At 35.0% G+C, this 14765-nt stretch overlaps 1 protein-coding gene across 2 annotated transcripts in view; it reads right to left on the reverse strand.

Annotated features, from left to right (window-relative positions):
• The window catches only part of UBE3C (ubiquitin protein ligase E3C), a 71269-nt gene that overhangs the window by 41019 nt on the left and 15485 nt on the right, over nucleotides 1–14765 (reverse strand). For both annotated transcript variants that reach the window (XM_021526553.3, XM_021526552.3), the window contains exons 6-12: nucleotides 13963–14120; nucleotides 11822–11975; nucleotides 10824–11044; nucleotides 10388–10542; nucleotides 8308–8495; nucleotides 1204–1290; nucleotides 427–584 (exon numbers count right to left, since the gene is read on the reverse strand). In XM_021526553.3, coding sequence (XP_021382228.2) covers nucleotides 427–584; nucleotides 1204–1290; nucleotides 8308–8495; nucleotides 10388–10542; nucleotides 10824–11044; nucleotides 11822–11975; nucleotides 13963–14120 — 1121 coding nt within the window. The remainder of the gene's footprint in view (nucleotides 1–426; nucleotides 585–1203; nucleotides 1291–8307; nucleotides 8496–10387; nucleotides 10543–10823; nucleotides 11045–11821; nucleotides 11976–13962; nucleotides 14121–14765) is intronic.

The raw sequence follows: 14765 nt of genomic DNA on the forward strand, positions 1-14765 counted from the left end.
AACATATAGAAAGGAGATAAAATCTTGGGATTGTGTGTAGGCACAATTATTTTAATTACAATATCGCCTTGATCTCTTTTGTGATTCCTGCTAAGTTAAATTTATATATTAAACTGCAGGTTCAGTCCAGAAGAATTTTGCTTTCTTCACTAACTCATTAAAAATTATCATGATTAAGAACTTCCATATCAGACCCTGTGTAAAGCTAGGGTTCCCAAGGTGCAGACCATTAATTTTTCTCTCTTTTTTTCTAAGTGCAATCACGATAAAAGAGTCAGCTGACAGCTGAGTGCTCAGGGGACCATCAGCAAGCCAGGCCAGAAGATCCTTCCTCCCACATGTCAGCAAATCATTGCCCAGGGAGCTCTCCAGCCTCACACAAAAACATTCTACAAAGCACTGCCATTTAGTATGCTCAAAACTCACCTTCTATTGGGTCACCAAAGAATTCATTATCATGAATAGAAATAAGTGAGTGACTAAACAAAGAACTGAAAAGGTAGAAGAGAGGGATAATTCGGCTAGAGTCCTCTAAAGACATTGGAGAGCCTCTTGAAATCACTTGAAGGAGTGGCACCATAGACCTTAAAATACAAAATGCAGTGTAAAAGAGAGGATTAATAAAATACTCTATGACAGTACTACCTTCAGCTTTCTTGTAAAAGAATGTGGTAGTAGCTCCAACAGCAATAAAACAATAGTGATTTCAGTTAAAGAACTATTATTTCCAATGCTGGAAAATAAGATTACTCTTCACAAGTTCTTGTCACTGGTACCTCAGTGTCCCCATGACAAATTAACTTGGGCATTAACTAATACAGACTGCAGATATTTTGAAGACACAAAGCAAAAAGAATAATTCTTTGCTTGTCAGCACTGAACACATCTGCAGGTCCAGTGCCTCAGCTCCCAAGATGCTTCTGTTGCCATCTATTTCTGGACTAGTCAGAGCAGGTGTGATAAAACTCACACTTGGCATGAACCACCTGGGGCTTCAGTGTTTGTTACATTGAGGCTTGTAAGAACTACAAAGTATTCAATTCATTTTAAATAAGTATTTTTTTTTTATCCTGTCTGATTTCCAAGATTTTGCTCAGTTTTATGAAATCACAGGAGGTAAGTAACCATATCTCTAACTGTCCCTTCCCTTTCAACTAGATAGGCTCTATTTTAACAAAGAATCAGAAATGGCACAATACATACCCTGTAATCATCCGTGTAGTCATTGAAGATATCAAATACCAAAGATGCCTCAGGAATCTGGCATTAAAGGCTAAACTATAAAGGAGCCTGTAAGAAGAAGTTAAATTAATTGGGTTTTCCAAATTACTCTAAATTCACAAAACACAATGTTTCTGTAAGAACTTTTCAGTCAAGAATTTCTGAGAAATTAACAATTTAAATTTACTTTTTCCAAATGGAAGGTTTTGTTCTGATCAGCTGTGGTGAAAGTCACAAAAACTGACAACCGAGCATATAAAAACCTTATACCAAAATTAAGAACTTTCATTATCTCAGCAACAAACCATACAATATAAATAACTTTCATTAAACCCACATTTCCAGTCTTTCACTTAATTCAACAAATATTAATAAAAATAACATAATACTGAATTAATTATCTGATACCTTTTTAATTCTAATATAGAAAATAACACCAAACTAGTTAATAGGTCACTTCTGTGGTTCCTCTGACAGAAAAAAACATAGTAATTTTTTGCAAAAGGTAGATTAAAATACCTGAATTTATGTCAGAACTATAGCAATTTTACTGATCTATTCAGCTTGGCAGAGAGAAATAGAACATCAATGGAACAATGTCAGGACTGCTACATGTACACTAACCCATCTGCAGACAGAAAATCGTTTATTGTTTGAAAATTTCTTACTAATTTGTATTAAGTAAATGTGTAACTCCACAAGTCAGTTATACACAGGACTGACTTTAACCACATTACTTCAGACATGATCACAGTATCAAAACCTTTTTGTAGAAATGAGAAATAAAAAGCTTCTGGAAACTAAAAAGTCATCCCTAGCATATCTTCTTCCCCTTGTAGGAAGCAACACATGAGACAAAATCATTTGAAACAATGTCTTCTAGAAACCAAACCAGATTTCACTGACTAAACAGTAATTTTTTTTCAGGTATCAAAGAACATTATTCAGCTAATTTTTCTAGATGCTACTTTCCTAGGTCTCCTAATTAGTATGAGGAAGTAAAACAAATCCTGAGATAACATCTCTCAGTGGCCAAGAGTTTTGCAACATCAAAATTCTCTGTGAACAGGCATACAAGAGATAGGAGGCTGGGAAATGGGGGCAGGGAGGGGAGACTACCTCCTGCCAGAAAACGAAGTATTTATTGTGGACCACGTGGAAATTAAAATTTACCAGATGGCAAAAGGAAAAAAAAGCACACATTTCATTAAAGAAAAAAAGTAAAGTATCAATAAAGGCTTAAAAACATTGGAGAATAGTTTAGCTCCCACACAAGAACACCTACACACCCTCTCACAAATGCTCCTGGGTCCTGGCTGGCTGCTCCTCCTGCTTCTTCCCAGCAGCACAGCCTCAATGCTGAGCCCTCAGCTGGTCCCTTCCTCGGCTCCCAGCTCACCTGCACACAAGGATCTGTGCTGGGATAAAGCAGCGAGAGGCAGGCACAATTCACTGAGCAAAAAGGATCGTTTCACAGGGAGTTTTGGAAACAGACTAGGGCCATGCAGAAAAATGGGAAATGAAACAAGCGGCCTTGAGTTTGCAGTGTGGCTCTTTGAATTTTAAATGCAAAGATCACTACATTTAAAAAGAGTTGGGAGCTTCACTAATTTCAAAGAAATTGCACATTGGGAACATTACCAAGCCCAAGTTAAATTTGAAGCAACTAATGCCAGTTTAAGATAAGCTTTGCTGTTACATTAAATTATATTTTAACTATGTGGGTTTTTTAAAAAAAATTCAACCTGAATTTGATACACGAGAATTCTATTCTCTTCTAAAGTCACATTATTTTGACATTTGGTGAAAATTATGCATTAACATGTAAGGACAGCCTTATCATGCCTAGATAATTTAGAATAAGGATTTGTATTTTAATGTTTAAATATCTGAATGATAGCTCAGATGTCTTGGTTTCCGAAATGAGAAACTTCCTCAGTGACCTTCAGTTTTCAGCCTCATATTTAAAACTAAATGTAATTTGGCACCTTGCCTTCAGGTTCCACGCATCTTCCAATGAAAAAGTTGTTGATTTCACAATCATCCCTGGAAATTATGTAACAGTTTGAGCAGAAATGAACAAACATTATGGACAATGAACCTATCATAATGTAATTCATTGTTTCATTCTAGCAATATTAGGCAGTAATGAAGGGGAAAGAAGGACAAACCTTAATAGCTTACAATAATAACCTTTGCCTAAGTTCTAGCCATTTTTATTCCATATCCGTGATTCAGGCAGTCAATTGTAGCAACTGCTCTGTTTCATGGCTCAGTTCCAAAAATGCTGAATTAATTCAACTTTCACACTTCCCTTTCCTGAAAATCTGGTTAAGCACAAAAATGCACATTAGGTAGAAGAGCACCAACAGCCTGTTTCATTGACATGAAATAACTGCAAATATGAAGCAAATTAATTCATCTGTTCTAAAACTTCCATTCTAAAGTTTCTGTGCTGTGACCAGAAAACAACAAACTGAACACAGAATGGGGAATTGGGCCATGTGTTAAAAGAGATTTGCATTGCTAGATTCACCTGAAATTTAATCCATTACAAAAGTAAAGATGGCACAAAAAACCAGCTACTTTCTCACTCCACGTACAGAAATTGGCTTTCAAAGTCGAAAATGACAACTGTAATCAAAAAATACAAAAATGAAACCTACCACAAAATGCAAGCATGACTTTGGAAAGTTGTAGCTGCACAGAATCAGCTGTAATAAAGTTTCAAAATTTTTGGTTTCACACTGACAAAAAAAAAAAAGCACTGAAAAGCAAAAAACAACTAAGTAGAAAAAAACAACAACCTTGGAGAAGCAAAATAGGTCCATATCTACCTTATTTAATCTTTTTCCTTAGCAGATAAAAGATGTTCATCTGGTTAAAAACAGCCTTTGTAGACAGAGCTACATTAAAATGACAGAGCAAAAATTCCTGATAAACTGCAAAAGAATACAGGGATGGTTTATACATCCTGAGGAAAAAGCCTTATGAATCCACAAAGTTTAGATATCAGCTAATATAATGCTTGATCAATTTTTCAAGAGGAAAAAAAAATTCAAAACACAAAAAGAACTAGAAATAAAAAAGATTACAGACATTTTGATTTTTATGTAAACCTCTAAAATTTAACTCAGGAGTTTCATTTTTAATATTTGCATCATTCTAAAAAAAACTCCAAACAACTAAAGCTTAAATTCCTCATATCTGGAGGCTTTGCATTTTCTTGAAAATCTCACTGAATGCCACCAACTTCTTTATTATGAGACCATTATACAAGTTTTATGTAATGGGATTCATTAATAGATTTTCTGTAAAGTCCAATATTAAGACTTAGCACAGTTATTTGGAAGAAAGAAACATTTCTCTGCTACCAGAAAGGATAAACTCTTTTCAAGCAGAAAAACACACACTGCCTGAACCTCAGGCTGTGATAGAGTTAAATTCACTTAGTGATTCCTGTTAAGTATCAATTTTAATCATACCAAATTAAATTATCTGTTCCCAAAAGTAAGTACATAACGATCATTTATTTAGAACCTTGTTTCTCTCTCTAGGTATCTAATTGTCCACAAAGGCCACATGATTTATGTCTACTTGCCAGATTAGCATTTCGGGCACCTCTGGTTTAAAAAAAAGTGTCAAATTCCTCCTGTGCAGTGGGACAGATTAAATGACCCATTAAGCTTAATTTAGCTGAGGCACCACTACAAGTTAATTAGTTAAAGGCAAGATTTTCAGTCTAGGTCATAAATTGGGCTCAGTTTCCCACTGAGACCATTTAAGTTAATGAAGAGAATACAGCAGAATGAGAGGAGCTCACACAGCCCACGACAGGTCACTGCTGCTGGGGCAGCAGATTCTGTCACTGCTCAACTGTGAGGTGTCACAGGTATGAGACAGCAGCACAGCCACTGGTAAATGAACTGTCCTGATCTTTAGGCTGCTCTTCCACCTCTGTTTGTACTGGACCACAAACATAAAGCAATGCTTAAAAAAAGAAGATTAAAACTGCATACGCAATGATTTTGGCATTCAGAAAAACACAGCAGTGTCAGAAGGCTGCCTAAGGAATGACCCCAACAGCCCCTGGTAAAACCTGGCTAGCTCAGCACACATATGAAGACAAACTGCTCAGATCACACCAGAGTGGCATTTGCCAAATGTGCTGAACCACAGGCTAAGATGAGCAGTTTCAGTCATGGAGCAGCAGTGAGGAACAGGGACTGTGGAGCTGTTAGTGAGAGAACTCGTCAGACACTGATGGTGACTGACATCCCAGCACCAACACAGCTTCCACCACCATTCAGCTGAAATAAAGATGAAGGCTAAGGTATTAAATTACACCCCAAAATATCTTATAGAAACAGAACATACTTATTTAAAGTATCTGTTTGATGAAAAAAGTCTTGCAAGTCTCTCTATAAGAACTACTGTCCAAGACACAAGTTTTTCTCTTTTTTTTTTTAGTAACTGTATCCAATAATATGTATCAACTTCATAATGAAAAGATTAAAAGCCACATCCTTTTGAAAACAAGCAGAACTCCCAATGGTTCCTTTATAATCAGGATTTTATTTTACACCTCTAATCCAGGTTACTGAACACAGGGTACAGGTTTTTTTTTATTTTGTATTTGTATTTTTTTACAGGTTCTTCTTGTATTGTGACCTTTTTTTAATTTTGCTTGATTGCATATTTCCAGAATTATTTCAGAGTTCATCAAAATTCTTAATAACTAACCCAGAGCAATGTGTATTTTCAGTTATCCACCTCTGAAAATTGAGATCTCTACACAGACCTAGATCTATAGATCTAGATCTCTGTCCAGAACATCAGAAAATAATTTTACACGTTTGCTCCTTTCAAAACTACATTATATTTGTGGGCATCTTGTTTAGATCTTGGTCTCTGTTAAAAAACCAAGGAAAATACTGAGTTGATTCAGCAACACCAATGTTCCTAACACCACACAATATCAGCATCATCAGCCAAATTATAAAGGTACTGACAAGCCTCAAAAAAAAAGCATTCAGCTTTAACAGAGTAACACAAGTCTATATTCTGAAATCCTCATCTTTGTCCAAGAAGGAAAAAAAACTCAGAACTATAAAAACAATACTGAGATATTTGTTATTTTCTCCCTTCTAAAGCCTGTGTTGATCTTAGCCCAATCATCTTGATATTGAAAAATTATTTTCAATCTTTACTGTATTTATCATCCAATTTTCCAGATTTGAAGCTTCTGTTTTTATCATTATTTTATATCACATATGTATATGCTATTAAACAAATGAAGTCTTTTTAACAACTCCTATTTTAAACCATTTGACCCAGTATGATTTCAAACATGAAACACAAGAGCACTATTAAGCTCTTAGACTAGATTAAAAACAATTTGAGATAAATTATTTTTGCATAAGTATTTCAACATGGTTTTATTAAGTAGATATACTTCACTCTGGATATTAAGTAATTTAAAAATTTCAAAGTAAGTGCAGCATCTTTCAAAATACTATCATTAAATTTGATAAAATTATTTGGACATTTAAAAAAATCACCAGATAAATAAAAAAAGTGAAACTTAATGACAAAATGTATTTTAATTATCTTTTTAAATTCCACAAATAAGCATCATCTGTCCTTCAAAAACCACTCAAAAATTATGTTTAGAATAGCTGCTTGGTAAACTAGGCCAGGTCTAAAATGCACTGAGAATGGGACAAAAGACTGACAGTTGCTGAAATGGTAATCCCTGACAAACTCAGCACTTACAGCTGACTCCTAAGTCAAAACTAGTAATTAAATGTTTACTTTAATTTACCAAATATCTATGTAAATCAACTTCATTTTGACAACAAAAGTAATTGTGCTGGTATCATTGACAGAAATCTTAGTATCTACTACTCATTTCTAAAATTCAGCTATTCAAAAGTCACAATTTGTGAATTATTTTCTACTAGAAGATGCTGAGTAGAACTTTCATAACGCCTGAATTTATCCAATGTGTAAATAGCTTATTATCACAAATAATTGCAAAGACCCAACACAGCTTCTGAGAGGAAATAGATGCCATACTCATACAATTAAAGTTCAGTGACTTCTTTATTCATTAAACACCCTTTTCCACACAGTTCACCAGCAAGCCTCCAGTCAAAGCAGTGATGCATTCAAGCTCAGTAATTACTATCCAAGGCAATGTACTACTTGCAACAATAAAGCTGGCACACTAATTCAACTGCTGCTATGATCTTCAGGTCTCACATCCTGCTCTAATGCAATTAGTCTACAAAGAACTAATTACCCTAATCGAGCAATCACAGTTTCACTGACATCTTACTTCCTCTAGAAGCTATAAACACCATTGGGCTAAGATAGCACCTAATTAGTTTTCTGTATCACTGTTTACAATGCAGTTTGAATTATGTTTACAACATTCCCTGAATACTTACTTTACTACCAGCAACTACATAGGTACTCAAAACTACTTGCACCAGAACAGTGTTAATACTTATGGGTCTCAGTCTGATAATAAAAAGGTCAAAAATCTTCTCCCATTGTTCTAACATTTGTGGTTTGCAATCTTTGTAAAAGAATACCGTGCAAAGGAACATGTCCTTTATTTTCATCTCGGGTGCCAAACCCTCCCAAAACAGCAGTGATTTTCAATAGTTAGGAATTATTTTAATTTGTAGCAAGAGATTTTGGCATATACTAAAGAAGGGTGTGAACGAGTTGGTTTCAGTGCTCAGCTAGCCAGAGAGACTGGGGAATTCAGAGCACTGAATGTTTTAAAAACAAGGGAGTCCAATTTCTACTAGAATGATACTCACACTGCCTAGGAACATGGGAACAGATAAAATGCTCAGAAGAATCTTGAGAGGGCATAGTGAATAGCAAGAAAAGTAAGAAACAATCCACTCTTTGGTTTGCCTGGAATTACTGTTAAATTCTGAAATTCTAATTTATTTCAGCTAGTTGTACAAGACAACACATAAAAACTACACATAGAATTTAAAACAAGTCTATCTAAGACAATTAATTTCAGATATACTACAGGTCAAGATGACTATTATATCCACTTGCCTGACTTTTGGCACCATCATTCGGTGTTGTACCATTAGTGTGTGGCAAATTGATGCCATCAGGGTAAAGACCTCTTCACTGGCTGAATCTCTCCAAACCATGCTTAGTAGAGTGTTTGTCTGCTGTTTTGTGTCCAATTTCTTGAGGCACTCGTCAGTTATGTACTGGACTGATATTCTCCCATCACCCTACAAACACATCAAAGGAAAGTTTACTTTTAATTCTTTTTAATGGTATCTCCTTTTCAATTAAAAAATACCTCCAAATGTAACTAGAATGAAGTTTTCTTGTACAATAAATAAAGCAGAAGCACGTATGTATATCCAAATTTTTTAAATATCAGGTCCAAGAGCCAACTTAAAGCCCCAGGCAGGTAAGTGTTGAGCTTTGAAGAGCATCCTTCACTGAGGCCAGTGGAAATACTGCCTTTACTACAAGTATGCTCTGTAACACTTGCATACAATTAGACAAAATCTCTAACTGGCATGAAAAGTGAATAGTCATTTCTTCTCTGCTGACATCAGTCAGCACTGGACATGAAACCCAGAAATGGACCTTGACTTTAAATTCCTTTATAAGTACTATTTTCACATTTACAATTCTTGGGTTAACAAATGACAACAAACTTCAGGGTGGTCAGTACATGTCTGAGTAGTACCAGCAGTGTGTGAAGAGGAATGCATTCTCTTGGCATGCAACTGAGTCCACCTTAACCTTTTCCTAATTTCCTGTCTTTATCTTGCCCCCAACTGAGCAAAGCTGTAAGGCTCATTGAAGGACAAGTTAACCAGTTATAAATTTTAAGAAAGTGGGTTCCCCACCCACTCACCTTTTTTTTCCAATGGTAAGACAGGCATGCATTAAAATACAGAATAGGTACAAAAAAAAATCACAGGAGAAACACACAAAAAACCATATTGCAATAAGGAATATTATTTATATAAAGTCTCCTCAGAGCAGTTTTTTCTTAATTTATGAATTACTGTAAATTATCTGTGAACAGAAATTACTGCTTTGTTTTGACCTAATCACCTCCTAAGTATTACCGATCTCTAAGCCACAAGTAGAATCTGCCAATATTTATATTGCACACAGCATGTGTGTCTGGCAAAGAAAGTATTTTATTCACACTACACTGGTAAAGATGTTGGTGTGACAGTAGCATGCAGCATCTAAAAACACTCAAGTAAAATGCTGCAATTAGTCTCTGGCAGCATGGTTCTTCCTAAGTTTTTTTTAATAGACTTTAAATATGGTGAAATTTCTCACTTTCCAGAAGAAAAACATGCACACTATGTCCTTTGAATAGCTGTGTCTTCTGAAAGATTACATAAAGGCCAGTAATAAACTGCTGAATTTACATCTGTCCAACTTTGGTTAGTCCAAGCCTTGATATGAGTAGTAGGAGGCTAAAGTCAGCACAGATTTATTCTATTTGTAAGGTTAAAATATAGTGAAGAAGTTCTATGTATAACAGTGTCTCTATGTATTATTACAGAAAGCAGGTGTTGGATTCTATTTGTAAGTTTAAAATATAGTGAAGAAGTTCTATGTATAACAGTGTCTCTATGTATTATTACAGAAAGCAGGTGTTGGTTTCCCTTTTGAGGGCTTTTGAGTTAGTGGGTATACAACTGACCTATTCTACAGCATAAAGACTGTAGTTATTTCTACTAGAAATGCATTTCTCTGAGAAAAAAAAAATGAAAACACTAAGTTGGAGTATCAGTGTATTTAATGATATCTCAGCATCATTGTGGACCTACAGAATACAGAGAGTAAGAAAATCTCTGTAAAATACAAATGTAAAAAGGCAATTTTAAGCCTTTTTTAAATAAAAGCTTTGTACTTTCACAGACACGTTATCAATAGTTTTGGATCTATTATTACAGTAAGGAGTTTGCTTTAATGTAAGCAATCAGTTCCATTTACTTGCAGGGAACAGTCATCAATTTTTAAGAAGCAAACAGGCTCCCTTCTACACCTATAGAAAAATACTAGACTTAGAGTGATCATGTTTTTGCCTATGTTTGCTGCTGCTGCAGTACAAATCCATTCACAGGAATTCTGCACTGCTTACTGGTGTAGTTGTCATTTTACTGATCTCCTCATCCTCATCTTCAGAATCACTGTTTTCATCTTGACACTTTGTACCAGCAGCAGACACAGGCAGCTGAGAGAGAAAAGTCTGGAGTACCCTCAAATACACAAGAAGTCCTTCCTCTGAAAGGGATCCTAGAGCACATACATAGAAACAAAACATCATCAGCGAGATCATAATGTGCTATAAAAAATATTTTACCAGAAATACCTGACCAAAACAAGTTATACCAAATCTTACCAAATTATTGCATTTTTATAATGAAAAGGGTAAGAAAAGGTAACAGAACAGATCTCTCCAACACTTTTATCCACAAACTGTCCTTTTTACTTGGCAATGAACCAAGCTGAGGAAATACGTAACATATTAATTCTAACATGAAGAAACCAATGAATTGTCCACTCAGCTTGCTCACCCAAATATGTTTTTCCAACTGTTAACACAAAGTAGAAGAGCCATGGGGCTTGATCACTTCTTCTTGAACATCCACTTTCTGCTAATAATAGTGCATTCAGAAAGAGTTCATAAGGGAAAGTGGTCTGCACATCAGCAAGCGCTGGAATGATGAAATGGAATATCTGATCTGTAAAAGGTGCTGCCAGAAACTCCTCTGTGAAGGCTGCAAAAATCTGCTGCCTGAAAGGAAGAAAAATTGTTGCTATAGAAAATACAGGCAAAATTTCCCACTATTATAACAATGGAATAATAGATCATTTTGCAAGTAAGAACACATCCATCAAGAGGACTTCAAAGATGTGCTCCATTAATTCCATCCTAGCGCATCAGATTTCTCAAAAATTAACTTCTTATACTAAATCCTCTTCCTAATGATCTTACATGCAATTTTATCCTTTAAACTTTTCATGAACTGGAAGAAAACTATTCTGAAATTAAATATATTTTAGTAATATTGAAGGGAAAAGAATACATCTAAAAAACACTTTTTACACAAATTCCTATTGTAACAAAAATACTACTGTATGTGATACAACCTGAATTCACGTTTCCTCTGTTTACATATCTGACTCTGACTCTTGTAAGCTGCCTTAGTAATTTCTCTCCATAAATCTCAGCTCATCTGTCACAAAGTTCTTTTGAACTCTAAAATTCTTTTCATCTACCCTTTGCTGCATCTCTGCTCTCACCTAAATTTTCCACACCCTCATTCCTGTGTACTGATACATGCTATTCTCTGTGCTCTGTTTATTGCAGCATTCAGCATTTTATTGCCTTTTTCTTAAAAACACCTGAAACTACATTGTTTCAGTGATGTACAGTGTTACCAAAAAATCATTACTGTACAAATAAATCAACAAACTGCACTGGAAGAATGACTGGACATTAGACAACAACAAACTGCACCTCTGTCTATAGCAAATGAGTACACAAATGTTTCATATTATCTTTATTTACCTTGCACCTTCTGGACAGGAGCTATATGTAAAGTGCAATGGCTTCAGAACATTCTCCAGAAGTATTTTTGCAATAGGGACACGAGAAACATCAGAATACTCAATACTCGAGGGAAGCTTATTGTTAATTAACAAATAAAGCGACTTGTAGTAACCTGCAAGTAAAAAAAAAATCACTTTTAAACACAGCATTATTTTTCTTCTTTTCCATATAAAACAATACAAATGAAGTTGAAAAATACTGTCTAATTCATTACATGAAGCTTGACTTAGGAAGACATTTTACAATAGTCCAAGTCACATTCACATAATTAATAGATCATATCAGCAATCTCTTTGGAAACATCACAGTATAAAATCATTCATAGATAACCATAGTCAGAGTCAGTTTGATTTTGAAAGATCAATCAGCTCTTGCTGATGAAGCAAATACTTTGATTTTTAAAAGAATGATTTCTGACAAAGATGTTCTCTTCTCCTTTGAGTGACTCTAGTCATGTTGTCCTTTCACTCTTCCAGAAATGAAGAATTTTCTACTCTTTTCCAAAACATGACTGCATCATACAGGCAAGAGGCCTGCTAGCAGAATGTCCCAATTCTGTGAGCACCTTGCCTTAGCAGGCTGAAGAATACAATCACTATTTCCAGAGCAGGGCTCCCTCAGACAGTAATAAAATGCATTATCACCCACGCCATAAAGACATGTATAGAGAGTAATTTATTTTTGTCTCACTGAAGTACAAACGGAACCACGTGATTTCATTCTTCTTAAACCAACTTCCTTCATGCTCAATGAACTCCCAAAGTAAGACACAAGTTCCACAATTACAGGAACACTGTAAATGCATAAACAGTGTCACATCACTGAGAGCCCTGTCTAAGAACCCTTCTCAGGGACCACCTAACTTGTCACAGTGGAAGGCCCCATAAATGAATGACTTTGCAATGCTCACCATACACACATGGAAAGCAAATTATATCCAAAAGCATACACTAATGAAAACTGGTAACAGATTCTTTACAAGTTAAGCATCAAAACTTATAAGGAGATAGAACATTTGCACTTGCACAAAGCCACTTTTTTTTTTTTTCATTGTAAGTAATTAGAAAGCTAAATTTTAGTAAAAAATGTATGATTCTATAATCTCAAACTTTTGTGTATCAGTTGTGAGGACAGAGTATTATACTGAAAATAAATACATGCATATTTACAATATACAAACCAATGTGACAAACCAAGTTTTTGTTATGCCAAGGCAAGTAAAATAAATGTGCTACATTAGGAGTAATTTTTTTCCTCATAGTGACTTCAACGTACAGTCCTTAGGATTAGGTAGTCAAGTCCACTGAATGTACTGTAAATATTATATAGAAATTTCCAATAACCAATGATTAGATGATGATCTTTCTGCATTTTACACCAAAGAGGCTGGATCCAAGAGAATTCTTCCAAAATGTTTTTGTCTTTCCTCATGATCCACAAGTTTTTCAAACTCAAGCCACCATATGAAAAAGGCTAAATAATTTATTTTGGACATTCCCAGAGTAATAAAGTTTCTTTGCAACTAATTATTTTGGTGCTAACTATCCAATTCATTAACTTTTGGTATGTTTGCACAGGTGTCACTGACTGCAGTTTAGCAAATGGTTTTGCTGATGATGGTAGGAGAGAAATAAAAGCCAGGCTACCATCTCTGCTAAGGTGTCTGAGTGCTGGCAGGATGAAAAGCCAGTGCCAGCCTAGAATAATAATGAATATTAACATTTACAGAGAACAGTACTGCAATAAAATGACCAACTTTTACACAACTGAAGTTTAGATCTGCCACAGTGTGTGTCCACATGAGAGTGTTAAACATCAACTGGAATAAAACTTTTGTTAGGCAATATCCACCTACTCTCAAAAGCTGTGCTACAGCTCTGTATAAATAACTTAGTAGAATATTAAATTTATAAAGAGAATTTCCAAAAAAATCAAGCAGCTATTTCTCAAGCCATGACCTCATTACAAGGACAATATCCACCTAATGCACAGGTTAGTGTATGTAGCTGTGGTAAAGACAAAAATTTGATTAAACAATGTGGGCTTCAGGTGTTCAATTTTTGATTATTTCCCAGAACTGCTGGTTCCTAGCTACTCACCTTTTTGAACCATGTAGTGCAAAATTTGTTCAATTAATGATGTCACAAAGCTGACATCTTGTAAAACAGGCAAATACGTATTCTCAGATGAAAATACCTCAAGCATTCTCATAGGAAGTGCAACATTCAGACTGTCATCATTGCAATTCTGCAGTAGCCTATAAATGAAATTAAAATTATTTAACAAGAGATTTCTCATATTTCTTCACACATTCATCTTAAAGTAACTTATTTCTATCTACTTGGTTTCCAGGTGCTCTCAGCGGTTCAGCTACATCTTTTTGATGGCATCTTTATAATAATAACTCCTGATTTTAGGGTATCTACGAACATAACATTCTACTTTTAAATCCTACTAAATTCTTGCTCTGAGTGATTTGAAAATTTGGAGGTCTACTGCATAAACTGGAAGAGAAGCAAAGAATAATACACGTTTTACCAACATGTACCACTAAACATATTAAAAATGAAGCCATGAAAGTCCCAGAGCAACATGAGATGGGAACAGGTGTTAGGGAACATCACGTGCATAACTAACACAATATATCTTTGATTACAAACTCAAATATTAAAAATACAACCATTCCCACCCTTTTAACAGCTTGCATATGTTATGTAACAGCTACCAGTAACCACGAACTTATGATGATTAAGAGCCTATTTAGAATTCAAAGTATTTTTTATTGCGAGATGTGTACGGATTGACTTGTCCTAACAATGTGCTTTCTTCCCTATCCATATTAAGAACTGCATTTAAAAAACAAAATTTCCACTGTAGTGAAAATGTACGATTCCATGCAGCA

This window comes from Lonchura striata, chromosome 1 (genome assembly GCF_046129695.1).
Source record: "Lonchura striata isolate bLonStr1 chromosome 1, bLonStr1.mat, whole genome shotgun sequence".
In the NCBI taxonomy this organism is placed as follows: Eukaryota; Metazoa; Chordata; class Aves; order Passeriformes; family Estrildidae; genus Lonchura; species Lonchura striata.